This window comes from Rasamsonia emersonii (assembly GCF_000968595.1).
Source record: "Rasamsonia emersonii CBS 393.64 chromosome Unknown ctg1118621760037, whole genome shotgun sequence".
Classification (NCBI taxonomy): Eukaryota; Fungi; Ascomycota; class Eurotiomycetes; order Eurotiales; family Trichocomaceae; genus Rasamsonia; species Rasamsonia emersonii.
In genome coordinates, this window is record NW_013563250.1 from 61145 (window position 1) to 85644 (window position 24500).

At 53.1% G+C, this 24500-nt stretch overlaps 7 protein-coding genes across 7 annotated transcripts; 3 read left to right on the forward strand and 4 right to left on the reverse strand.

Annotated features, from left to right (window-relative positions):
• Positions 1–69: 69 nt before the first annotated feature.
• On the reverse strand, positions 70–3671 carry T310_2731 (O-methyltransferase; the record flags this gene model as incomplete). Its single annotated transcript, XM_013474396.1, has 7 exons — positions 70–839; positions 893–1047; positions 1675–1879; positions 2106–2181; positions 2237–2793; positions 2866–2951; positions 3160–3671. The coding sequence occupies 7 exons, from the start codon at positions 3669–3671 to the stop codon at positions 70–72; spliced, it is 2361 nt and encodes a 786-aa protein (XP_013329850.1).
• Positions 3672–4147: 476 nt separating this feature from the next.
• On the reverse strand, positions 4148–6809 carry T310_2732 (transcription factor Cys6; the record flags this gene model as incomplete). The annotated part of the gene is made up of 4 exons (XM_013474397.1): positions 4148–5530; positions 5645–6443; positions 6524–6681; positions 6792–6809. 4 exons carry the CDS (start codon positions 6807–6809, stop codon positions 4148–4150), a joined length of 2358 nt encoding a protein of 785 aa, XP_013329851.1.
• Positions 6810–10897: 4088 nt separating this feature from the next.
• Positions 10898–13314, forward strand: T310_2733 (Maleylacetate reductase; the record flags this gene model as incomplete). The annotated part of the gene is made up of 5 exons (XM_013474398.1): positions 10898–11353; positions 11688–11773; positions 11820–11996; positions 12081–12937; positions 13001–13314. 5 exons carry the CDS (start codon positions 10898–10900, stop codon positions 13312–13314), a joined length of 1890 nt encoding a protein of 629 aa, XP_013329852.1.
• A 370-nt stretch (positions 13315–13684) lies between these two features.
• On the reverse strand, positions 13685–15115 carry T310_2734 (uncharacterized protein; the record flags this gene model as incomplete). The annotated part of the gene is made up of 1 exon (XM_013474399.1): positions 13685–15115. The coding sequence occupies one exon, from the start codon at positions 15113–15115 to the stop codon at positions 13685–13687; it is 1431 nt and encodes a 476-aa protein (XP_013329853.1).
• Positions 15116–15470: 355 nt separating this feature from the next.
• Positions 15471–17078, forward strand: T310_2735 (Threonine--tRNA ligase; the record flags this gene model as incomplete). Its single annotated transcript, XM_013474400.1, has 1 exon — positions 15471–17078. One exon carries the CDS (start codon positions 15471–15473, stop codon positions 17076–17078), a length of 1608 nt encoding a protein of 535 aa, XP_013329854.1.
• A 1401-nt stretch (positions 17079–18479) lies between these two features.
• On the forward strand, positions 18480–21261 carry T310_2736 (C6 transcription factor; the record flags this gene model as incomplete). The annotated part of the gene is made up of 5 exons (XM_013474401.1): positions 18480–18554; positions 18641–18695; positions 18799–19857; positions 19910–20222; positions 20271–21261. 5 exons carry the CDS (start codon positions 18480–18482, stop codon positions 21259–21261), a joined length of 2493 nt encoding a protein of 830 aa, XP_013329855.1.
• A 1000-nt stretch (positions 21262–22261) lies between these two features.
• On the reverse strand, positions 22262–23974 carry T310_2737 (MFS quinate transporter; the record flags this gene model as incomplete). Its single annotated transcript, XM_013474402.1, has 3 exons — positions 22262–23334; positions 23397–23819; positions 23878–23974. 3 exons carry the CDS (start codon positions 23972–23974, stop codon positions 22262–22264), a joined length of 1593 nt encoding a protein of 530 aa, XP_013329856.1.
• Positions 23975–24500: the final 526 nt, after the last annotated feature.

The following is a 24500-nucleotide window of genomic DNA, read 5'->3' on the forward strand; positions in this document are numbered from 1 at the left end:
CTAGATCTAGGCTGGGCCTATATAATCTTAGCCCTGGTCTCAAGGATGACAATGCAGGGATTCACCCATTCAGTCCTGGACACCAACTGGCTGAGGAGTGTCTGCGTCTGCGTTTGCATCTGCATCTGCATGTCCACCCGCGTGGTCATTCGCATCTGCATTCGAAGCTTCCTTCGAAGCAGCAGCATTTCCATTCGTATTCCCAGTTAGGCCATCCTTTGGCACATCCTTTGAGCCTGCACCATCTTCATTGGCACCATCTTTCGGCGTAGCAGCATCTCCATTCGAGACGTCCTTCGAATCGTCCTTCGAAGCATCTTCCTCGGCCTCATTTCCATTTTCATTTCCATTCGTCTCAGCAAGCACCGGCTCCTCCAACTGCGTCAAGGCCGCCTTTCCCAGCGGCACCGTCGCAAACCGCAGCAGCGCCGCCCGGTTGACCTCCTCGGTGAGCTCCGTGCCCTCGCCGATCAGCTCTTCCAGATACTCAAAGTAGCGGACGAAGAATCCCGGCGTGATGGTGTTCACGAACACGGCCTCCTCATCGAACGGGTTGCTGAACCGGTGCGGCAGCCGGATCGGCACGGTCACCATGTCGCCGGCTTTGGCGTCGATGTCGGGCCGGCCCGGGGAGTGGAATCGGACGGTTCCCTTCTGTAGATAGATATCAGTAGACAGCATTATGAGGAATGCATATAGACTGACAATCACGAAGAACCCCTCATCGTGCATCTCATGGAAGTGAAAGACTGGTCCCTTGCTTCGCGGTGGGAGCAGGCTCTCGATGGCAGCGAGGCGGTATTGGGTATTGGATCCGTCCTCGACGATTCGGTAGAGGTCTGCAATCAACACTTAGTCAAGTCAGATTCCAGACTTACGTCTGGCGACTTACACTGCCCCAGCCGGCGCCACGGCACCTCGTCCGGTTTGAAATGGTGGATATGAAGCGTCTTTGCGTATTCGTAGGTAGCGGCGTCCATATTCGATTCGCAGGCAGCAGACTTAAAGAATAGACAATAAAACAAGACCTCCTCGTCGCGTTGTATACTGTGAATATATGTACAGTACAGCTATCACCAGCAGCAAAACAAACAACTCTTGTTGCCTGATCCTCCAGGATGGGAATGTCGCGTTCGTCTCTTGCTAGTTATAAAAGAATACGCGCCCGCCGCGAAATCGCACAGACAGACATATTTCTTATCTCATCCGAGCACAGACAGACAGACATTCAGACTGACTGACTGACTGACGGCCTGACTGACGACTTGATCGTCTGATCGTCCTCTCGGTCGGAATCCGGAGATGTTCAATCTTCACATGTATGTATGTCCGTTCCCTTATCATCCTTCCATCAATCGTATTGCACGACAGATCTGATCTGATCTGATCAGGCCGTCAAGAAAGACTCGACAGAGGAACTAACCACATGGGTAGATACAACGTGATTGTCGTGTGATTGTCCGCCTTGTATTGGCCGCCCGGACCATCCATCATTCAACTATCCGTTTGCAAGTGCAACATTGTCGCTCTCGTCGCTCGTCTTTGTGGTACACGCGTCCACACCGGATGCTGGTAGTACTCCATGTTGTTGTACTCCGTACTGTACTCGACACAAAAAAAAACAAGATCTGTTCGGTTCCCGGTTGAATGTGACCTGTCGATCGTATGATGTACCGCACAGACATGGCATGTGAAAGGCCGCAACTGCTCTGCTCTCCCGGTCGGATTTCGGACATACGCACTGACTCGACTGACTCGTTAGGTTGGGAGTGGATGTAGAACGACAGAAAAGGAATGTCTCGGGGACGTACAGAGGGGATGGGAGTACGAGTCAGCTGACACTCAACTCGAGCAGGGCTTAGGTCTAGGGCTAGGGCGTCTAGTTAGGGCTAGACGAGTCGCTTTATTCAATTAACAATGGATATCAATATAGACACGAGAGACGATATGGACCTGCTTTATAGAGAAGAAAGATATATGGTAATAGGGGCAGGAAAAGCTCACTCGCAGCTCTTCTCTCATTCTCGAATAAGCAGCGAATTCAGTCATATCATATCCTTTTCAGACCACTACCTAAGAATTACTCCCAGCACAGCACAACTAACCTCGATTTCCACCCGCCCAGCGCAATTCCCACAGACCGCGAGAGCTATGCGAAGTAAAGCCAGCAGTGAGATTGACCTGTAGAAGCATCAGCAACAAAAAAAATATACATTACATCCAAGGTTCTGCATACGCTAAACTCCGGACTCGCCTTCTCGAACAACGCCCTCCACTCCCCCTCCCTCCTCTGCTTGACATTGTGCATCGTCGTCAGCGTCACGTCCCGCCGTCGATAGGCCTTTTCGACGTGCGGCGCAAACGTCCCCGGCGCGGGGGACAGGAGCTCGTTGACCAGGACGACTGCGTTCTGATTGTTAGCCATCACGGGGACGAAGGTCTGGAGTAATCGGATGCATTTCTCGTCCGGTAGATTCCAGAGAATGTTCCTGATGATGTAGATCAGCGCTTTCCCTGTAGACCTTCCAGGCAGCTTCTGCTCCTGCGGCGCAAAGAGTTCGTGGTGCTGGAATTGGATCCGTCCTTGTAACTCTGAAGGGAGCGATTGCCGACCCTTGGCGAGAAGAGCTTCCGATGCGTCCTGTACTTCGAATGACAGGGCTGGGAACTCCCCTGCTAGAAATCGCGATACTGGTCCATCGCCTCCGCCAATCTCGATCACCAGAGGGCGCGCATCTCCCTTTGTATTCGTCGTGAACCAGTCATGGAAGAGGGCATTTCCGGGGTCGAGAGCTGTCAAAAAGAAAAAAAAAGGTACATATAAGCGTAAATTCAAGAAACAGAATTAGGCCACTGTCAACTCACTCTGCGAGACACCCTCCATGGCCAGCTGGAACCGCTTCGCTTTGTCTGGGTGGGCTCGATGCCAGTCGTACATTGGTTTTCCCCAGCTGATTCAACTCTAGGTCAGTAAAGTAGATGACGACTCGTCAGGAAAGTATCAACCCACGCATAGTTAAATGCCGACTGCCCAGTCCAGTAGTCGTTGGGCTTCCTCTTCAACGTGTCCGCCAGATGGGCGCTGGCCACGCGGGTCTCAAACAGTCTGCTAAGCTGTCAGAAAGATACCAAGATTGACACTTGTGATATTAAACATACTGAAACCCAATAAACGCCCTGAACTTGGGATCCCGCACCAGCTGCTCCGATATCGCTGTATGGGCAAACACACCCTCAGACACCTCCCTCACGATATCCTCGCAGGCGTTCAGACGCAGAATGCAGAGCAGCTTATCCTCCGGGATCCCAGACTTCGCCGCCAGCTCCGACACGTGCACGCCGTGCACTTCTTCGTCGAGGGGGATTTTCTCCAGCACGCCACTCTCCAGCAGCGTATACAACGCCCCCTGGTCCCAGTTGGACGACACGTACTCGTGCAGGAACCCGTGCGGCCCGTCAAGCAGCTTGGTCAGCTGCTTCGTCAGGCCCCAGATGGTGCTGCGTGCCCGCTCGATGGCTCCCGTGTGCGTTGTCCAGACCGCGCTGGTGGCGCCGACTTCGAGCGAGGGCTCCGCGATCCCGTCGCGTCTCAGCTGTTTGATCAGATTATACGTTTCGTAGAAGATCTCCCCAGCCAGGGATAGCAGGGTGACTGGTTCGGACTGTGCCATTGTCTGTCTGTTGTCTGTCTGTCTGTCTGTCTGTATTGTTGATTCGACGTGTCTTGTCTTTCTTGCTGTGAAAGGAAGTTGATGTCTCTCTTTTTTTCGATTCTTCTTTTTTTTTTCGATCTATCAGCTGCAGAGAATCACCACGGAGGATAAATATTCGACGTGGCTGACCTGCCAACACACTGACCGGCCGGTTCGGGTTCCGAGTCATGGCCTTGCATGCCTTCCCATGCAGCCTGCCGCGACACAATAGATTAAATGCCGATAGATTAAGGCCCTTTTCTTTTTCTTATATACCTGAAGCCCATCTGCCAGCAAGTTCGAACACCTGTCTCTAACAGACGTCAAGATTCTATTCCAACTCCACAGACGAAGGTCTTGTTTTCATTTCCATTATCCAAGAAAATCTTTTAATTAAACCGATCATACTGAATATACACATGGTACTCTCTACAAACCGAGCACGATTCTGCCTTCTATGACTGAATGTCAAACGACATATCTGGGTTCGATGCCAACAGATCGAACAGAAACGTCTCAGACTGACTGTCCATCGACACTACGTCCTCGTCGCTGAGATGCCGACGTTTCCTGCTTGGAGGTCCCATCGGACGCCTCGGGGCTCTGGATGGATAAGACTGCTGCCGGAGTGCGTCCGCCGGCTGGGTCAGATAGGACATGTCTACTGGAGTCAGCAAGCTGGGCGGAGTGATCGTGCCGGGTGTGTCAATCTGATTCGTATTGGTAGTGACCGTAGTGCTCTTATTCGTGAAGCCATCCCAGGACACCGTCACAGCAGGCACTGCTCCCGTTGGCGATGTCAGATCACCAAAGTCTGTAAGATTCGGCACACCAGCAACTAGACTCTGTGTGGATGGTGTTCCCTGGCTATGGAAGCTGTCTTGAGTTTCTAACGACGACGTCTGGGGATTGATTATGAGGTGGATAATTTCGAGTAATCTCTCGAACGCGCGGCCTACTCGACGGGTATAATTGTCCGCTGGGATTCGCGAATCCAGTCCTTTGAAGCAGGCGCACACCATCTGCAGCAGATTGAGGTCCCCTTCCGCTTGGGCCTGATTGTCGCCTGAGATGGACCCCACAATGTTCTTCGCCATCAGGAAGAATGCCGGCACAGGAAACGAGCTGAGCAGACGGTGGAAGTGGGATGGGCCCGGCTCATGAGCCTTTTCGTTTTTCGCAGCAGCAAAGTCTGCATGATCCTGCGTGTTTTTATCCTGCTGCTGACCCAGTTTCCTATCCACAAATTTCAGTGAATGCATCGAAAGCAACAGACCCTCCAGCCATTCAACCATAGCCGGATTGTGCTCGTCGAGGGATGTCAGCAACAGCAGGCAGCTCGCCCTCGCGTCGTTCAACGCCCGCCGGAGATGACCCGGATCGGGACTCCCATGAAAGGCCGTGATGCGAGCGGCAAAGTAATCCAGCTTCAAGTCAATATCCTGCCCCACCAGATGCGATGAGCTATATATGTCATGTGCATTCGCCCAGCGTTCCAGTCTTTGGTCCACCCGTGCAAGGGCAATCTTGTGCTCGGCGACAGACTGCTTCTGGGACTCGGCGGAGTGAAAGAGCCGATAGATCTCCTCTTGCAGCATGGCCAGTTCCATGCGTGCCGCATACGTCGGATCAGAAAATGCCGGTTGACTGAGCACGGAGGAGATGCCGCAGTCAAATGAAGGGAGCCAGCAAATCGACCCTCGTGAGATGGCACAGCTCTTATCAAGAAGGTACAACGACCGGAGGACCTTAAATCTCTCCTCCGCCTCCTCTTGACTGACCCCATTTGAAGCAGCGTGCATCTGGTGAAGACCAATGGTCCGCACCAGCACGCAGGCCTGCGCAAAGATCGACTCCGCGAAGCCTGGCGGGTAGTACTGTTGGGCAGCGACACTCTTTGGTTGCCTCTCGTCAGTCCTTCCGAACGAGCCTGGAGGCGACAATCAACTCACCAGTAGAGCCAGAGCTTGGACATTAATTAATTTCGGAGCCATTAGGATCCGGGGGTTGCTGAGAGCCATACGGACCGTGAGGAGAAATGGTCGCACAAACTGGGACCCCATGAGCGAATCATTGCTGCCATGGTTAGGGTTCTCGAAGCCAAGAACAAGCAGAATGACGACATTGAAGCAGATGGCCCACGCCTCATCCGCCGGCGCGAACGGCCGACTGTAGATCCGTTCCACGTTGGATAGGAAATTGGACTGCACGAATATATCGGTCGTGTAGTCGGACTGCTGGAAGAATTGGGTCTGAGCCATCAGGAGAAACTGCTTGGGAGGCAGTCGAACGGGGTTGTAGCCCGGCGGCAAATCGAAGGTCTCTTCGATCTGCGCTTCCAGGCACAAGCGAGTAAGCAGCCCTTTCAGCTCTTCATTGCGAGCGACGCCATCATGCATCTCGCCCTGCTGCGGCTGACTCTGTGATGAAGGTGAGCAATGGATCTGTCTTTCCGACAGGATAGTATCACAAAACTCCTTGCAGAGAGCAAACAAAGTACACGGGCCGTGGTACCGATCGATGAGGTCCCCCTGGCTGCGAACGATGTGGCGATCCGTTACGATCCGACAGGGAGTCTCGTCGGTGAACTTTGCCTCCGCTGCAGTCGTGTTCACCATCTCGTCCTCGTCGGTCGTCGGATCCAAGAAGGAGGATCCGCGGCCTCCGTTGACTCTGAGAATCGCTGTCAATCTCGAGAGCTCACCTTCGATGTTGCTCAGGCGATCCTCCAGCCCACCGAAGCTGTGGCATCTGCCAGACGTTAGTACCCGCTGGACAAACGAACAATCTACTTTTAAAAATAATTCTAGAAAACTGGAAGAACAACGTACAGCAGCTTGATATGGTTTACTCTCTTTCGCGGGGTCGAATATCCGCATTCCAACCCATCCCGCTTGCAGCTCGCACACTGAGGTCTTTCACGGCCACAACGTATCTTCTTCTCCCGGCAGTGGGTGCAGGCCAGGTCGTGGGTCGACCACGAATGTACCTAGGGCAAGGAGCCCAATTAGCTACTCTAATTTGGCAAAGAAAGATAGGTGCCGCCTGTAAGTCCGTCGACGTTGGTACCACGGGGAAGAATAACGCATTCTAGCTTACTTGTTTTTCAGAGGACATATCCGGGCGCATCCGAATAGATATCTCACAGACTTGATGCAGAGACCCAAAATTTGTCCAAGTCTTGTGGCACTTGAAAGCGTCCTGAAGAATTGGCAGGATTGAAGTAAAAAGCGCCGTACATGTAGAGGCCTGATTCCGTGGGCCAGATGGTGAGTATAAAGCTCGACAGCGTCTCCTGTAGCGATCTGATACGATCTTATTACTCGAAACAAATTCCCGCTATTGCAAAAGCAGATGACGGGGGAAGCGATCGCTAATACACGGTCCCAGAATGGACTGGAGCCTAGACAGAGGGCCAGGAATGGCCATTACAGACCCATCTGTCGACTGTGCGTAGGAATTAAGCCACTTAACACGCGACGTTTGCAATAATTGTGTGGTGGTGCACTGTAATCATCTCATCGTGTTCGAGCCGGGTGATGAAAGATCGCTTATCCATCCATGTACTCCATACAGATACTGCAAATCCTCCCCACGAGGCAGTATGCCGTCTAGCCTACAAGCACGTTATTGGATCCGTCGTGATATCGATTGATATTGGCCTGCCTGGCGAACAGCCGAGCTTCAGAACCTATGGAGAGCTCGCACATGACAGATTGCAGGACGTTCTGTTTAAGATCCGAATACGCCTCACGCTCACTGAGGCAAATTGCCAATAACATGGCTGTATATCCAGCAAAAAATCGTTCATCGAGCCATTCACATTGATCACAAGGAGGAATGTAAATCGAGACAGGGGAGAGAGGCCTGACGGGGCCGAGTATGCATTGCCCAGCTTGCTTGCAGCCTGATTCATTGCTTTTTTTTCTCGTTTCGTGATAGGCAGCGGTCGGAGGCGAATCAGTTTCGAGTCAGGGTGGACAATTTCGAGTCAGTGAGGAACTTGGCGCCAGGGTCCTTGTCCGCCTCAGTCTGTCATACATGGTCCTAATGCGGTCAGCGACGTTGTGCTTATCAACGTGCTAACGACCTGGCTGTTCCGTGGTTGGTATCTTGGCCCGTATTCTCCGTGTGACAACATCTCCTGGTCTTCTGATTGAGCAGATGACTCCCAAAATAGGCTGTGGAAGGGCGATCCTCAAGATGATCGCCGGGCCCGGGAGTCCGGGACACTACGTAATGTTTGAAAGCTGAGGCCACCAAGGAAGGAGCGATATCAGCCTCTTCCACCGCGCTCAAACGCATATTGCTATTGTATTGTGACTTTCCCAAGCTGAGATCGGAAATGGTTGATCGTCTCACTGCCTCTGTTCCTCCTCAGGGGTGTGTCGGAATCCTGCAGATCAAACACACTGTGCGATCCACCCGACAGGGCGAGACTGAAGCCAATCAGATGTAGTGGATGAGAGATCCGTTTGCTGTTCAGCCACGATGTATGCCTAGACATCATACACCGACGACCGATGAGTTCCCATTGCCGGTGGGACCGAGATATGTAGGTGGTACGGTGAGACCTCAACCTGCGCCGGGTCCGATGAACGACGGAAAGCAGCCACGGCTCGATCAGCTTCGGGCAATCTCTTGTGCGACTCAACAAGTTAGGCCACCTCTACTCTGTCTCTGGGTCACCAATTAGGACTTTGATTCACTCAGGATCATTGGTGATGCCAAGTCTGACACATTGGAATTTAAGCTGATCGGGGGTCCGAATCGTGGTCGCCCTAACTCTCCACCATGGCGGGACATTCACGAAGCGTACACCCACACGAAGACGATGAACGAGTCAGCCTTATTCGTATAACAGCTCTGTGCAACCGATTGCTCGAAAATTTCCGAAATCGCCTCGTTTGCGACGAAAACGTAACCAAGGGGAATATTTGATTGCCGTGGAAATTCGCTTCTCGATTTCCCAGACAAATAATAACTATTACTCGTTTCGGGACAGAAGGAATTTCGGAATCGTGAAATACTGGTCCTGTACAACCGCGCATTATCAGTTCAATATGTTGACGCAATGCTTCTGCAGTGGTGGACGCCCGTGTCATCATGGTTCCCAGCGACCAGGTTTGACGCCAATCACGGACGAACCAGGGTGCTTGTTCTAGGGCGATCGATAAATCCTTATCAATCAGATGGCTCATGGCTGGTTAGTGGCGCAGACCAGTTTTGAATAGGCTCAACGACTTCTGCAGATCGAGATGCGATGGCTGAAGAAATTGAAATCGTTCCTTGCTTTGGGCGGAGTTGGACCGACTGGACTTGCCAGAAATGGAAAAGATCCAGTCTTCAGCACTGTTGATTCTCGCCTGCACCATCTCGCTGGCGCAGAGCAGATTCGGGCCAAACCAGGGATCCTGCACGCTTCCCGTGACATCCGAGAGACGGAGGAGGGGATAATTCCGGTAATGGTAGCCTGAAGATCGGGGTTTCGGACATGCAGAGCGATCATTGTTTAGTAAGCGAGAATGAATTGATATCTTGCTTAGAAATGTAGGAATGACTGCCTGCAATCCCAGGCAGAATTCGCGTGACTTCGATTATGTCAGGAAGGGCAATAGAGCTTAGTAGGCGTGGAGAACACGTGTCACCGGATGCTGCCTGCCTTGTTTGGGCGCCTCTTATCACCCCGCCCTTAGCATCTCCTTCTTTCTTCCAACAAATACCCTGTTCTTTACATCCTGCGGGCAAAAGAAAAAAAAAACACCCTGTTCTTACTTCCTGTGGACTGTGATGATATTGATGTGGAAATGCACCACCGAGTCCAAGGACTTGAGAGGAGCATTCCTTCCTACGTATACCAGATGATATCTTATCTGAGTCCCATCATTCGCACCACGTATCCTTCTTGACACCCCCTGCATCCGAGTTTTTGTCTCGTTGGCATCATATTTCCTCAATAACGACACACCTTTTGATGTTGAGAGAGCAACAAACTAGTTATTGCAAGAAATAAGTTCATCCTCGACTTTTTCAATCTCTCAATGATAAGTATTTTAGATAGCAGCAGGCCGAACTGGAGATTTTGTAAGTGCTTATAAAGGATCCAACATCTGTAGCCATGGTTCCTATGCTGAATTCTGATACTGACCTTCAATGGCGACGTATCAAGATAGAGAACCTTTGCCCATTCAGATCCTTCTCTTATGTTGACAGTTGTCAACCTCGGGCGTCTGTGAAAAGACCTTCATCATCACTTTTTTTTCTTTTCTTTTTTTTTTGCGCCTGAATGGAAATAAAATTCAATAACAGATATATATAGGAACATATTCTAAGTATATAATCCTTGTCCTGGGTTATGAAATAAGTACAGAATTTCCACAGATCTGAAGGCCTAGGATAACCTGGCGAAGCGAAGAACTAAGAGCGACAAAGAAAAAAAATAGCGCATCCAAAAAGGGCGAACTCTTAAGTCTCACAGCGAAATCGAGGGAAAATAAGTAGAGAATGCTTGTACGACCGACTTACAACCCGTACAGCGTACCTAGGTAAATCCTAAGTCGGGGAGGCGCTGAGTAACTGTTGTCACTCTGGCTAGCATCTAGCATCGATTTATGGTGGCATTCACTTTGATATCTTCGTATTAACCCAGTAGAGATCTCCTGTATTTACTCTCAGCATAGATCAGCTGCGTAGCACATGACCTGGCCCAAGGTCACCTCCTACAATCTCTCCCACCCCAAGAATCCAAACTCTGTCCACACTCAAACCACTTGACGTCAATATCTACCACCAGAATGGCCAGTCTTGGAAACGACTTGATCAACAGCACCCCAGTCCTCCACAATGTCTGGCCGTCATGAAAGTCAATCGTCGCCAGAAGCGAAACCAGTCCCTGCATCGCGTGATCTGGCGCTTGCAGAGACATACCCTCCAGTCAAATTACAACAATCAGAGAAATGAAGAAGATCGTCGCCGCCCAGTAGAGCAGACTGGAACAAGGAACTGACGAGAACCAACGTCTCGCTTTCGACCATGTGACGCCTGCGCAATTTGCGAAGATCGAAAAACACAGAACGCACCTTAGGTGGCATATCCGGTTTACGTATTTCGCCGATATCGAGACCTTGATCATCAAGCTTCCAACAGAAGCTTACGAGAGGGCGCATCTGAGCTTTGGGCAGCTCATATATACTAAAGTGATAGAAATGGGTATCGGATACGAGCAATTCTGTGGCATCGGGGCGACTATGTACTTTGGCCAAAGTGCGTCAGCAAAGGAAGGCGACTCCTCCTGGAAGAATCTCCGTATGAGATCTAACAAAGGGGATTGGCCATCCCTCGTAATTCAGGCTGGGATGTCAGAATCATTGCCGCGACTCCGCTCTAACGCTAGATGGTGGATTGAACATTCGGACGGCAGAGTGAACATAGTTCTGCTCATTTGGATTCGTCCTGCTATGAAAACAGTCAAGATCGAGAAATGGGAACGAGGACAAGCGCCTACTACGAGAACAAGTGCTCGCCTCAATCCATCCAATGCTTTTCCTACGCAAACGGCAGAGATCACAGTCCAATCGAATTCGAATACCGTCACTGGCGCACCGCTGATTCTCGAATTCAGCAAGATTTTTGATCACCTTCCGACCCCTCCTGCAGAGCACGTTTGTGTAATTACTGTTGCGGATCTTGCCAACTGGGCCTCACTGTTGTGGATAGGACTCTAATAGGCCACTGGTAGCCGCCTTTTCTGTGCCCACCATCTCAATTGACATGCGCCCTTCGTGCGACTGATTCATGGATGTGGAATTGGTTGTTCTCGATCTGTTCTTCTTCCTTCCTTCCTTCCTTCCTTCCTTGCTTTCTTTCTTTTTATTTTTTATTTTTATTTTCCCCCCCTTCTTCTAGTTTTTTACAGCCTGTATCCCTTGCCTGTGTGTACGGAGTACAGCACGATACCCGAAAGTACTGGGATTGATAGAAACTATTAATAAATAGAAACTCCCATATGATTTATCTTACATATCGACATCCCTCATGCATCATTACAGTGCTGTGCATCCTATATGTGTGCTGTACTATACGTATGTAGTGACCATGCAAGATGCCAAATCTAAAATTTGAAAAAAGCTATGAAGTTCTTTCTTTGAAGAGAACCCAAACAGGAACGCTGGAGAGAAAAAAATGTGTGGTGTCACTACACTACAACAATGACTCCTTGTACGACCGACTTACTCCGTACTCCGTACATACAAGGGGGGGAGGGGAAAGAGTGGAAGGAGGAATAAATAATCACACCGACAGAGTGTATGTACAGTACAGCATAAGTAGGTAGAAAACAAACTTGTAGTCAGTCAGTCCAAGTCCATCTGACTGTTTTTTCTCTTCCAGGCACATACCTGATATCAAAATGTCCACGAAATCATCCACATCTCCCCTCTCCGGCCTCTGGCAACCCCAAGACCATCTAAAGCATCTCTACTACGGCCCAGGCTGCGTCCAGAAGCACCTCCTCGACACCCTTCCCTCCCCAGACTCGAAGGTGTTCATCCTCACGGTCACATCGATCGCCACCAAGACGCCTCTGATCCAGCAACTGGAGACCTTACTCGGCGAGCACCATCACGCAGGCACCTTCTCCCGCATCAAGCAGCATGGCCAGGTCGCAGAGGTCGACCTGGCGACGGAGGAAGTAGCTGCGGATCCATCCATCGACACGATCCTGTCTGTCGGGGGTGGGTCGTCGATCGATTCCGCGAAGACCATCTCGTACCGCATGTTTGAGCGGAGAGGCAAGTTCCTCACGCACATCGCCATTCCTACGACTCTCAGTGCGGCAGAGTGTACGGCTGCTGGGGGGTACACCAAAGCGGACGGTGTGAAGACGGGGTTTGCCGCGCCAGGCATGGGCATCAGCGCCATTTTCTACGATGCCGAGTTCGCGAGATACACGCCTGCAAAGCTGTGGCTTGCCACGGGGATGCGCGCTGTAGACCATGCCGTCGAGTCGTATTATCACCCGTATGCGGCCGAGATGCCGTGGAAGGCGCTGTCGAATTGGGCGCTGGCGACTTTCTTTGAGTGTCTGCCCAAAGCTCGCGAATCGCACCCAAAGGACGAGGATCTGATCACTAGATTGCAGCTCGCTGCGTTTGCTAGCTCGGGCTTGCGTGGGAAGAATGTCAAGGGTGGGATGGGCCTGTCGCATAGTTTGGGACATGCCTTGGGTAGTCCGTACGGGATTCCACGTGAGTATAACAACGTTTAAACAGTGATAGAAAATGATGTGCAGACGTAACTAACTCTGCCAGACGGCGAAACCAGCTGCATCACCCTCGGCCCAGTCGTCAAGTTCAAAGCCGCGAACAACCCAGAGGACGCGAGACAGATCGCCAGACTCCTGCCCGCAACCGGCGGAGCGCCCACGGGAGACGATTACCGCGATGCCCTTGAGGTGGGCGACCGTATTCTCGGACTGGTTGATCGCCTGGGACTGCGACAGAGTCTGACAGAAAGGGGTGTCTCGCGCGATGAGATCCCCAGGATCGTGCAGCGAGCGAGTGGTGCATTGAGCAAGGGAGAGACGTATGATGAAGTGTTGAAGCTCGTGGAGGGATTCTTCTGAAGCATGGCAGTAAACAGGCATGTTGAAGGCCAGTCAGGCAGAAAGATAATAATCACATAAGCACTGTCTTTGTTTTCTTTTTACCTTTCTAGAACTCCACGTAGCTATTGTAGCGCGTGAATCAGTCAGAGAATACAGTACAATCTAGTATCAAGTCGTAAGAAGAATGGATTGCAACAACACAGCCAGCCGTCATCTGCCCATGCTAACGATACAGGGTATAAGAAGTATGAGAAACCATAGGTAGCATCTTCCATAACTCGTAACGGGCATAAGCGTTCCGAGAGTCATCACCGCCATAAGTTCAGACTGACCTGCAGGCTTCTCTACTAGAAGAAAACGTGATTCATTACAGACTTCCTCAGAGTCATCACACTCGCATCGCTCGAATCTTTTGCAGGGCCTTGAGCTCCTTGTCCAATTTGCCAATAATGCTCGCCATCGGATGGTGGTGAGCTGAGATGCGACGAAGCTGGCCGGAAAGAGCCGCATTGGAAGAGTTGTCGTGCGACCTCGACACCAAAACGTTTGATGGGAGGAAAGAAAACCTCTCGCTGAGGGCCGACCACATCGGTTCAAGGAATGCCGCAATCGCATTGCGAGCATCTGAAGAAGAACCGTGTTCTCGTTCCTCCTCGCGCATGATAACCTGTTGAATAGATTCGAGATGGTCGTCTAGAGTGGCGAGGTGAGTGAGTAGGGAATCCGTCTCAGAACTAAGCCTCGAGACAGCCGTATCCAGAAACTGCTCAAGACGACTCAGTTGACTTGCGAGCAGAGTGCCCTTTTCAGACCCCCTCTGCGATGAACCATACGACAGAAAACGGCCCCAAAAACTCTCATCATTCGAGCTCTTTCCTTGTAAAAGGCCCGGGTGATTCTGTGCGTCCCGGCTCCTCCGTGCTTCTTGCGAGACCAAGTTGTCAGAAATCGATTTCAAGCCGACTCGGAGAGTGTCAAGCTCTCGAGAAGCGCTTCGAAGCGCTGTCCAGGCGCCTTCGAATTCAAGATCCAGTTCATGTCTGGCTCCAGGATAAGTGTCACGTATGGTGTTGTATATTTGTCGAAATTCCCGGTCACTGAGCTTCAGCGGGTTGTCGAGCGGTGTCAATGCCTGTACAGTCTGGTTTAAGAAATCTTGCAGCTGAATTCTGGTTTTGACAGCATGCTGATAACTTGCCGGCAAACCGGCAAGTTTGGGGGAAGTGCCGTTGTGGACGACACAGGTCTTTGGGTAAAGAGTTGAAGCAGAAGGCAGTTGACAGAGCTGTGGGAACTGATACAGCAGCTCTGGAAGGATGAGGAGGTGCAACATAGGGATCAGAAGGATCGTATTGACAGCCATCCAAACGACCTTGCTCTGTCCTAATCTTTGAGCCAGGTAAGAGATCTTGTGAAGGACAAACTCCATGCCACTTGCAGCTGGTGCAGGGGTATCTGCAGGCGTCTTGTGCCGATCCGTCGCGCATCCTTGGTCCCGCTGGCTTGCAGAAGAGGCCATGCCTTGATCTCGAGGCGAAATCTGCTTGCTCCGTCTTCTGGGTACGACCCAAGAGCCGTCGGAGGTCATGTCGATGGATATCGATGGCATAATGAGCTCTGGTCCGGAGGTGGAAGAGGTGGACGTGATTTGCGATTCTGAAGGAGACTTTCCATCAGATCTGTACGATCTGGGTTCTGAGCTGCCTTTATTGTGCACACATTCGGCATCGCCATCGTCGCGTGTTTGCCCAGGAGGTAGGTCAGGAACAACCCACGACTCCCCTAAGACTGAGCTGTTCTGAGCTGCGTTGGAGGACATAATCACGACGACCTCTGCATAATTTCAGCGAGAATCTCTTAGAGTAGATCATGACGATGTGGCTGGTTTCATGCTCTGTACCTTAGTAGAACGCTTCGAATGCAATATTCGGTATGCAGACAGTCTCGCATGCCCCATGCCAGGTGACCATGACAGATATCAAAGGCAGAGGCACGATCACATCGATCGGATGAAAGGTGATGGTTGATGATGCTCTTGCGTGGGGTTGATCGTTGTTGACAGGACACGAAAGCTGCTCTGTGGTTGGTCAGCGCGTCCGTCCGTCTGTCGGCGGGGAAAGCTGGACAGAAAAGAAATCGAAACAGCAAGGCTGTTGCACTCATCCCATCGCGCAATGCGCCGATTCAACACGCTCTGCTACAGACAGTACCGCTTCGCAGGGCCACCTGCTGTCTCCATCGACCGACAATGGCCCAGAGCCAGTTCCCAGGTTCGACACTGCTCGTGTTCCGCGGCGCCCGTTGACCGGCCCAGAGCTGCTCCCGCCAGACACGCCAGCAACAGCGCCTCGAACATCCAGCCAGGCACGCCAGCTGCAGACCATCGAGTGCTGGGAACCGCCCAGGAGCTTTTCACCTCGTCCCCCTACAGCCCCGGCTCGCCGCTCTTCCTCCCCAATGGGACCCATGTGATCAACAAGCTGATCGCGTTCCTCCGCGCGCAGTACCGCCAGTACGGTTTCCGCGAAGTCCTCACGCCGAACATCTACAAGAAGTCCCTGTGGGAGGTGTCGGGCCATTGGCAGAATTACAAGGATGACATGTACGAGGTCCGGGGCCGAGGCGCCATGGGGGAGAAGGACGGAGAGCTGGGCGAAGACGAGTCGTACGGTCTCAAGCCGATGAACTGCCCCGGCCACTGCCTGCTGTTCAAGGCACAGAATCATTCCTACCGAGAGCTCCCCATCCGCTACGCCGATTTCAGTCCCTTGCACCGCAACGAGATCTCTGGCTCCCTCAGCGGCCTCACCCGGGTGCGGCGATTCCACCAGGATGATGGGCATATTTTCTGCCGGCCGCAACAGATCAAGCGGGAGATCGCCTTGGCCTTGGGTTTTGTGGACATGGTGATGAAGACGTTTGGTCTGGGACAATACCGTCTCGTTCTGTCTACCCGGCCGGAGAAGGACTTCATCGGCAGCTTGGAGCTGTGGGACAGCGCCGAAGCACAGCTGCGGGATGCGCTGAACAATACGGGCCGCCCATGGGAGCTGAATGAGGGGGACGGCGCGTTCTACGGGCCCAAGATCGATATCCAACTGCAGGACTCAGATGGCAAGTACCACCAACTGTCCACGATCCAGCTGGATCTGAACCTGCCCCAACGGTTTGGGCTGGAATACCAGGTTGCGCCCGGCGAAGAGGATTACAACCCAGACACTCCCGGAAAGGCCACGCCGGTGCTGATTCATCGGGCCATTTTTGGATCATTGGAACGATTCCTGGCCCTTCTGATCGAGCACTACGCGGGTCGGTGGCCGTTCTGGTTGTCTCCCCGCCAGGGCATCATCCTCACCGTGCAGCAGGACGACGCCGTGCTGCGCCAGGCCCAGGAGGCCGTCGCCAAGTTCTCAGGGTTCCGCACCCTGTTGTCCGGTCCGGAGGAGGGTTCTCAGCCTCCTGCGCCCCTTTCTTCGACCGACCCGACGTTCCTCATCGACCTCGACACCAGCAGCCAGCCGCTGGGCAAGAAGATCCAGCGAGCCAAGCAGATGAAATACAATCTGATCTTTGTGCTGGGGTCACGGAATCTCGACGATGGCAGCATCGAACTCGATGTGTCGGGTCAGATGCAGGGCAGCCGCGACGACGGGGCCGCCACGCTGCGTCGTCTGCTGGAAGATCGCGTTGGAGCAGACTCTCTGCAGAACCTCCGCGCGGTGAAGATGAAGATCGACGACGTGCATCCTCTCTTGCTGCAGCTCGAGAAGAATTTCTTGTGATGACTGTCCCGATCCTCTCCTCACGAAGACATGTCTGTATTATTAGATCCACATGTATGTACAGTAGTTACCTCTAGAGAGATATCCCACAACGTTTTTCCAGCTAGCATGAATAATATCAGGAGTCCAAGAGGAGATTGTGTCCACTGTCCACCCGCACAAACCCCATGAAGATCTACGACAGGATGATCTCGTCAATCAGCGGATCGAGAGTGGTCTACTCCGTAGTGCTAGAGTGGCCCGAAGTCCCCGAACAGGCCGGTTAGTAACTTAGTAATAGTACAGAGTACTCCGTACTCTACCAGTCTACCTACTGCCCTAAGCACGGCCGATAGGCACTCGGCACGTTAGGAACCGATGAACGGGGCTCTGCAGACGACCGGTGCCAATCATTCGCCGCGTTGGCTGCTGTGATCGTCAGTTGGTGGCTGAAGGCGGCGTGCCACGCGCAGTCTCCAGGTCTTCGACAGACCTTCTAGACTGAATCCACGCTACCAGCGAGCTAGTGGAGGCTGCGTGTTCCGTTCCACGCTTGCCATGCACTGCGTTAGGTTAGTTTTAGTTGGGCAGCATTAAGTCGGTGCTCTGGCAGAAAGGGAGTCTGAACGTCGCAACGGTGAGTCGATTTTTGAAAAAAAAAAAGAGAGAGGGAGAGAGAACGCTCTTCCTGTTCTAATGGCCAATGACAGCTTGTCGTAATTTTCTATTCCGTATTTTATTTCTTATTTTATTTCTTTTTGTGCGTGTCGACATGGCCTCCTCGCTGCAGTCATCTGTGGAGCGAATCACGATACGGAATGGCGGCAGGCTCGAGAGTCAAGGCCATGGCCGCGGTGTCCACTAGACTCTGGTATCGCAGCACACTGGATCACCAGCCTGCCAGGTGGGTCGGGCAGATCGTCTTCCAGACTCCAGCGAGTCCGGCCGTCCTGGCCGATAATCGCTCGCGCGTCTCTATGCCTCGTCTTCTTCGGAGTCGGTTAGCGAGTACGGAGTAGACAATCGGGGATGCTACATACCAGACAGGCAATCGCCATCCGTTCCAGACAGGAGAAACGAGGAGTTGCGCGAGGTCGAGAACGAACTGGTGCATCCAGAAGTTAAACGCGAGGGGGACCCCTTTTCTTGCAAAGCTTGGATGAACGAGACGGATGGGATGCCCTACGGACGGCTTACTCAGTTCCCCGCGCTCCCGGTCGACGCCCCACGGAACGAGCCTCGCATCTCTCCTCTCCCTGAAATTTAGTATCGAGCCAATCCATTATCCACCGCATCGTTGCTGCCATTGCTCTGCGAACGCCATCCGCGAAACCTGCCAGCCCGTATGGCAAGTAATGTCGCGCCGACGGCGAGCTGACTGACCGTGGCCATCGTCCTGACTGCTGCCTCTTCCCCGCCGCCATGGCGGAGGCGTCGGTCAAGAGCAGTCTTCCCAGGAAGAGCGCGTTCTCCTGCGAGGCCTGCCGGAAAAGAAAGGTATTTTTGGCTATTGTCCTTCTGTTATCTCCTGCGACCAGTGCAAGCGCTGATTAATCCGTCTCGCCAGGTAAAATGTAACGGAGCGAGTCCGTCGTGTGCGCGATGCGCTGCTCGTGGCGAAGTCTGCGTCTACAGTTTGTAAGCAGCTCGTGGTCCATGTCCCGGAGACGAACCAGCCTGTTGTTCGCCCTCGATGGTCGATTGGTTGCTGACTGGTAGGGGCATCGCTGAACCGGCAGAGCGCCGACATTATCCTACACCAAAACCCTCGAGGCCAAGATCGCGCAACTCGAGGAGGCCCTCGCGAAACTCCAGGGTGAACGAGCCCGTGAATCGGAAAACGCGTCCAAGTCGAGTCCCCATGGTTCGTCAGGAGACTTCAAGACCGAACCGGACGAGGGAGGAGAAGGCCTGGCGGACTTGACGGGAGACTTTGAGGGCTTGAAGGTGGAAGATGACGGCCGGATCTCGTTTCATGGCGCGACGAGTCTCTTTCACCTCCCCAGCGGCATGGTCAACGAGACTGCGACGTCGCCCCATACGGCTCTGGAACTCGAGGCGCGGAAAGAGCGACTGATCAACAATGCTTGGCGGGAAAGGGCATTCGAGCAGCTGGCTGCCATCCCTGTACGTCGTCGCAGCATCTTCTCGATCAGGTCTGGCGTTGCTGATGGCATTCTCAGGAACCGTTTCAATATCTCCTTGATTTCCACTGGTGTTGGATCCAACCACTGTTTAATTTTGTCTATCGACCGGCATTCACTCGTAAGTCATTTCCTCTTCATAAGAACTCTTCCAAGGTCGCTAACTTTGGGGGCATTTGCAGGCGATATGAAGGTGGCCGGTCCGTACTACTCCGATATTCTACTGAATGCGATCCTGTCCCATTCGGTACGATGGTGCAAGGGCGAGCCCAAAGTTGGTCCTCTGCTAGAGTCGTACGATGGTGGCGCCAAATTCTACCAATCGGCCGTTTCGGGGGTCTTTGACGCTCTCCGGGTCGGCTACCCCAAGATTCCTACGGTCCAGACGCTCCTCCTGCTCAGCGCCCAGGAGTGTGGGCGCGGAAATCGGACGCAGGCGTGGCTGTACAGTGGCATGGCGTTCCGGCTGGTGGAAGACCTGGGCATCTCGGTAGACAGCCGCAAGTATTCGCGATCCATCCCGTTCAGTGATGAGGACATTGAGATTCGGAACCGGCTCTTCTGGAGCTGTTACTTCTGGGACAAGCTCATCTCGCTCTACTTTGGCCGGTCTCCGGCCATCAAGAACTCCCGCGTCAGTCCTCCTCGGATGATCTGTAAGTCTGGTCCTTGCGTCTCGTCATGGATGCCACTGATTCACAAACACAGTGGACGACACGTCCGAGATTGAGCCCTGGGTTCCCCACGGCGTGGTCTTCCCGGAGGGCACGCATTACCCGCCCACGCAGGCTCACTCCACGTCCTGTTTCATGAAGATGTGTGGCCTGGCCGAAATTCTGAACCAGATCATCATCCACATCTATGACCCGCTTCGGCAGACGGGCGAAAACGAGTTCCTCGCCTGCGTCAAGGAGCAGGAAAAGAACCTGGCACGGTGGTGGGACGAGCTTCCGGACTATTTGCGACTCGTGGCCACAAATCTGCCCCCGTATTGTCCTCCCAGTCACATTGTCACCTTGAAGTAAGTGAGCCATCTCCAGCGGATGATATACCTACTAACATTTCTCAGCTGTCTCTACCATACTATCAACATCCTTCTTCATCGTCCCATCCTCTGTGGCCGACCGCGCACGTCCAAACAAGAGAGGCCGGACATGAACCATCTGATCCAGTGCATGACGTCGGCAACGTCGATTCTGGCCCTGTTCGATCTCTACCGCCGCACATTTGGCGACAGCTACGTCGTGCTCTCGCTTGCGTATAGCGTGTATACGGCCGCCTCGATTTTCCTGCTGGAGATTCAGGCGTTCAAGTACCCTGCTCCCGTGACGCTCGACAAGGTGAAGTTCTGCATCATCGCGTTGGAGCGGGTGAAGACGGCCAATCCGGTGATCAATACCGGTCTGGGTCTGATATACCAGGAGCTGCGGAAGCTCCAAATTGATATCCACGTGTCGACGACAGCAGGGCAGCCGACTGTCAGTCTGCATCCGCATCAATCTCAATCTCAACCTCAATCTCAGTCTCAACTGCAACAACCACAGCCGCAGCCTCCTCCGCCGCCTCAGCCTCAGCCTCAGGTCCAGACGCGGACCCCACCTCAGCACTCGCAACCTCCCCAACAGTCGCAGCAACCCAGCCGGCACATCTCACCATCGCAGCAATCTGCCGCCGCCGGGTCGACACCCTGCTCCCTTGGCCCTGGGTTAACGACAGCCTCGTCCACCGGCTCCGCGAGCCCTCCTGCTGCTGTACTACCTGGATACCAGCAGCAGTATCATCAGCAGCAGCCCATAACGAGCTTTGACCTGACGCAATCAACCGCCCCGTCGTCCTTCGCGGCCGGCGCACATCTTCAAGGCAGCGACGGCAGCGCCGGCAGCGCAGGCATGCCAGCCGTAATGCTAAACCCAGACGGCACGACAATGACATACGAAATCACGCCCGAAGTCTTCGAGGCGTTTTCGTACGTCGAGCCCATCACGACGAACATGACACCCGCACCGGGCTATGATCCGTCGTCGTCGTGGGGGATGATGGGTGCGGGAATTAGTAGTTAGGTAGCCTCTCAATTCTCCGCTCTCTTGAATTTAATTATTTCACGAACGAAAGAACGACATGACGAACCTCTGACTTTACACTGTGAACGGTTCGGCGCGATGTGTTGCTTTTTTTTATACCAGCAGTAGCACCAGCAATGGAGGCGTTTGTTTCTTCTCTTGTTTTCTGATCATTCTTCTTTTTTAATTTGTCGTTCATCTCCCTCTCCATCTCCATCTCCTCATTTATGGGACAGAGATATACATATATATACACATAGCAGAATTTGGGCGTCCTTGGAGGAAATCGTTTCGTTTTGCTTTTGCTCTTGCTCTTCAACAGCTCGATGTATGTATTGTATTACTGTTCTTGTTTGTCTGTTAGGTATGTATGTATGTACGTACTTAAGTCAGTCAGATGGTTCCAGCTAGGAGGGAGGAGGGTCAGAAATAAATAAATAAAATAATACATTACATAGGATCCTGGATCTGGGCGTGTCTGTGGCTGCATGTCAGTTGGTAGTGTCGCTGGCCGGCGAGGACGATAGCTTGATAATATAACAGCGCCGGGTCCTAGGAAGTCGGGTGGGCGTATCTATATATCTAACTATCGACAAAAAAAAAAAGAAAAAAGAAAAAAGGAAAAAACCATAGGACTGACTGACTCGTCAATTAGTTTACTGTATGGAGTGTATGTGTAAACGTTAGCTGGACATAATGAAGTTTAATTATTTAGTAGCACGAAAAATGAAGGGAAAAAGTCTCAATTCATTTGATTTCGATTTTGATTTCCTCTGCTGTCCAATGAGCATAGATAGATAAGACAAATATATTTGCATAAATGGATAATATAAGCGCAAAAAAAAAAGAGTAATTATATATATTGCTGCAAATTTGTCCAAAACATAAAAATAATGACACTCGCTTTTTGGGGAAATCTGTGGTATGTTAGATATTTCCAAATATGTGTGAGTATATGAATATATATATGGATAGATGTATAGATGTATAGATGTAGAGCTCAGACAGCATTGTCTTGCGGGATAGGCTGCTTTGATTCAGAGGTTTTCTCTTCCTTGCGAGAAGCTTCGTAGTCGCTGATGTTGTCGTCACGCAGCGTGGCGCGCCAGCGGAGGTACCACGGTCCCTCGAAGAGCTCGCCCATGCGCTCCATCGGAACACCTTTCGTCTCCGGGGCTAGGATGCCCAGGATGACGATGCCGAGGAAGCAGATGCACGCCCAGAACACGTACGCGCCCCACACGTCCAGCGAGACGAACATGTTGGGCGTGACGCGCACGACGGCGAACTGGAAGAACCAGTGCAGCGACATGCTGATGGCGTAGGCGACGCTGCGGATACGCGTCGGGAACAGCTCCGAGCCGTAGATGTAGGGGATCGTGCACAGCCCGACGGACCAGCCGACGGCGTACACGAAGATGGACGCGATGGCCGCGTCCGACGCCGACTTGTTGTTGCCCGCGCCCGGGATCGCCATGTACACGGCCATGTAGATGTGCGCCGCCAGCTGGAGGGCCAGACCGACCAGCGAGCACCGTCGGCGGCCGAACAGGTCGATCAGCCCCCAGGTGAAGGCCATGGTGAAGACGAACTTGACGATGCCGTACGCGCCGGACGAGATGAGCGACTGGGCGTTGCCCGTCACGCCCGCGTAGGTGAAGATCTGCGGCACGTAGTAGGTGATGCCGTTGCCGCCGGTCCACTGGGCGATGGTCTGCATCGCCATGACGAGCCAGAAGCGGCTGCGGTAGTTGGGGTTGAGCTGGATCTCCTTGAAGATGCTCCACATGGACACGCCCTCCAGATCGGCGACGTGCGCGCGCACCTGGGCATCGATCTCGTCGAATTCCTTTTCCACGGCGGGGTCAGACGTGGTCGAGCCTCGCAGGCGGGCCAGCACCTGCCGGGCTTCCTCGTGGCGTTCCTTGGACGCCAGGTAGCGCGGGGTTTCGGGCAGGAAAAAGGAGCCGATGAAGCAGAAGCCGACAGGGATCAGCGGGATGGCCTGGACGAGGCGGTACTGGGTCCGGGTGGGCGCCATTTCCACGCTGGCAGCATAGTTGATGAAGAAGCCTGTGTATATCCGGTCAGTCGGAGAATCATTCCTCGCGTGTCTCGTCCGGTTTTCGTCGTACCCAATGCCAGGATGAACAGCAGAGTGACCATCGTCATGCTGACTGCCACTCCGCGAGTTCGAGCCGGGGCAATCTCGGACAGATACAGCGGCGAGATGACGGTGAGGGCGCCGGCGCCCAGACCGGCGAAGATGCGCGCGAACAGGAGGAGGCCGTAGATGCCGGACGAGAAGACCTGGATAAAGGTGCCGATGACATAGACGACGGTGGCCAGCTGCCAGGCGCGCAGGCGGCCGATGCGGTCGTTGAAGAAGATGGCCAGGAGGGCGCCAATGGCGGCGCCCAGCACCAAGAAGGAGGAGATGTTGGCCTTGCGGTTGGCCAGGCCAGTGGCATTTCCTTTCCAGTGGGAGGCAGAGAGGTTGAAGTCGTCGACGAAGGAGGGCAGGGTGACGCTGGCGCTGAAGCCGCCTTCATCGTAGCCTGGCGAAGAAGGCATCAATCAGCACGACGCAAGGCAGTGATCTGCGGCATCGCATACCTTTGGGGAGACATCCACAGGCGATCAGGAAGACAATGGACGCGTAGTAGGCGTTGGTCGTCCATCTGGACTGGCCAGCCGGCTGCTTGGGCTCCATGGCCGACGACGAGTCGAGGAAGAGACGATGTCTGCACAGTGAGGAGAGAATCGAGAGAGCATGGGCCTCGAAGGTTAGTTAAATAGAGGCAAGTAAGGTTAATAAATTCCGGCGATGCAGATGCCGGCGTCTGCTGCCGTCACGCTCTAGACAAGGGTGTGCAGACCCCTCGTCCTCAGCGCATCATTCGACGGCAGGATTTCTCCGATCGTTGTGCTTGCAGCAGGAGAAGAGATTCGCGATCAAGTTCTGCAACGATTAAGTTCTGCAACGCGGCCGCTAAGATGACGATTAATTAAGCGCGGCTCCACGGCGTGGCGGCCCCAAGGAGCAGTAAGCCTGCCCCAGATCATCCTTCTGTCCTCTGCTGCCATCTCAATTGACATCTGCGATCGAATCTCAGGTATTTTTTCCGGAGGACGACGCCGTTGTTCACTGTCTTGTGTCGCTTTTTCGCTAGGCGATCGCACGATGGGGCTGCCAGGAGGGGCTCGGTCAACTTCCGACGCTGCGTGGAGAGAGCCGA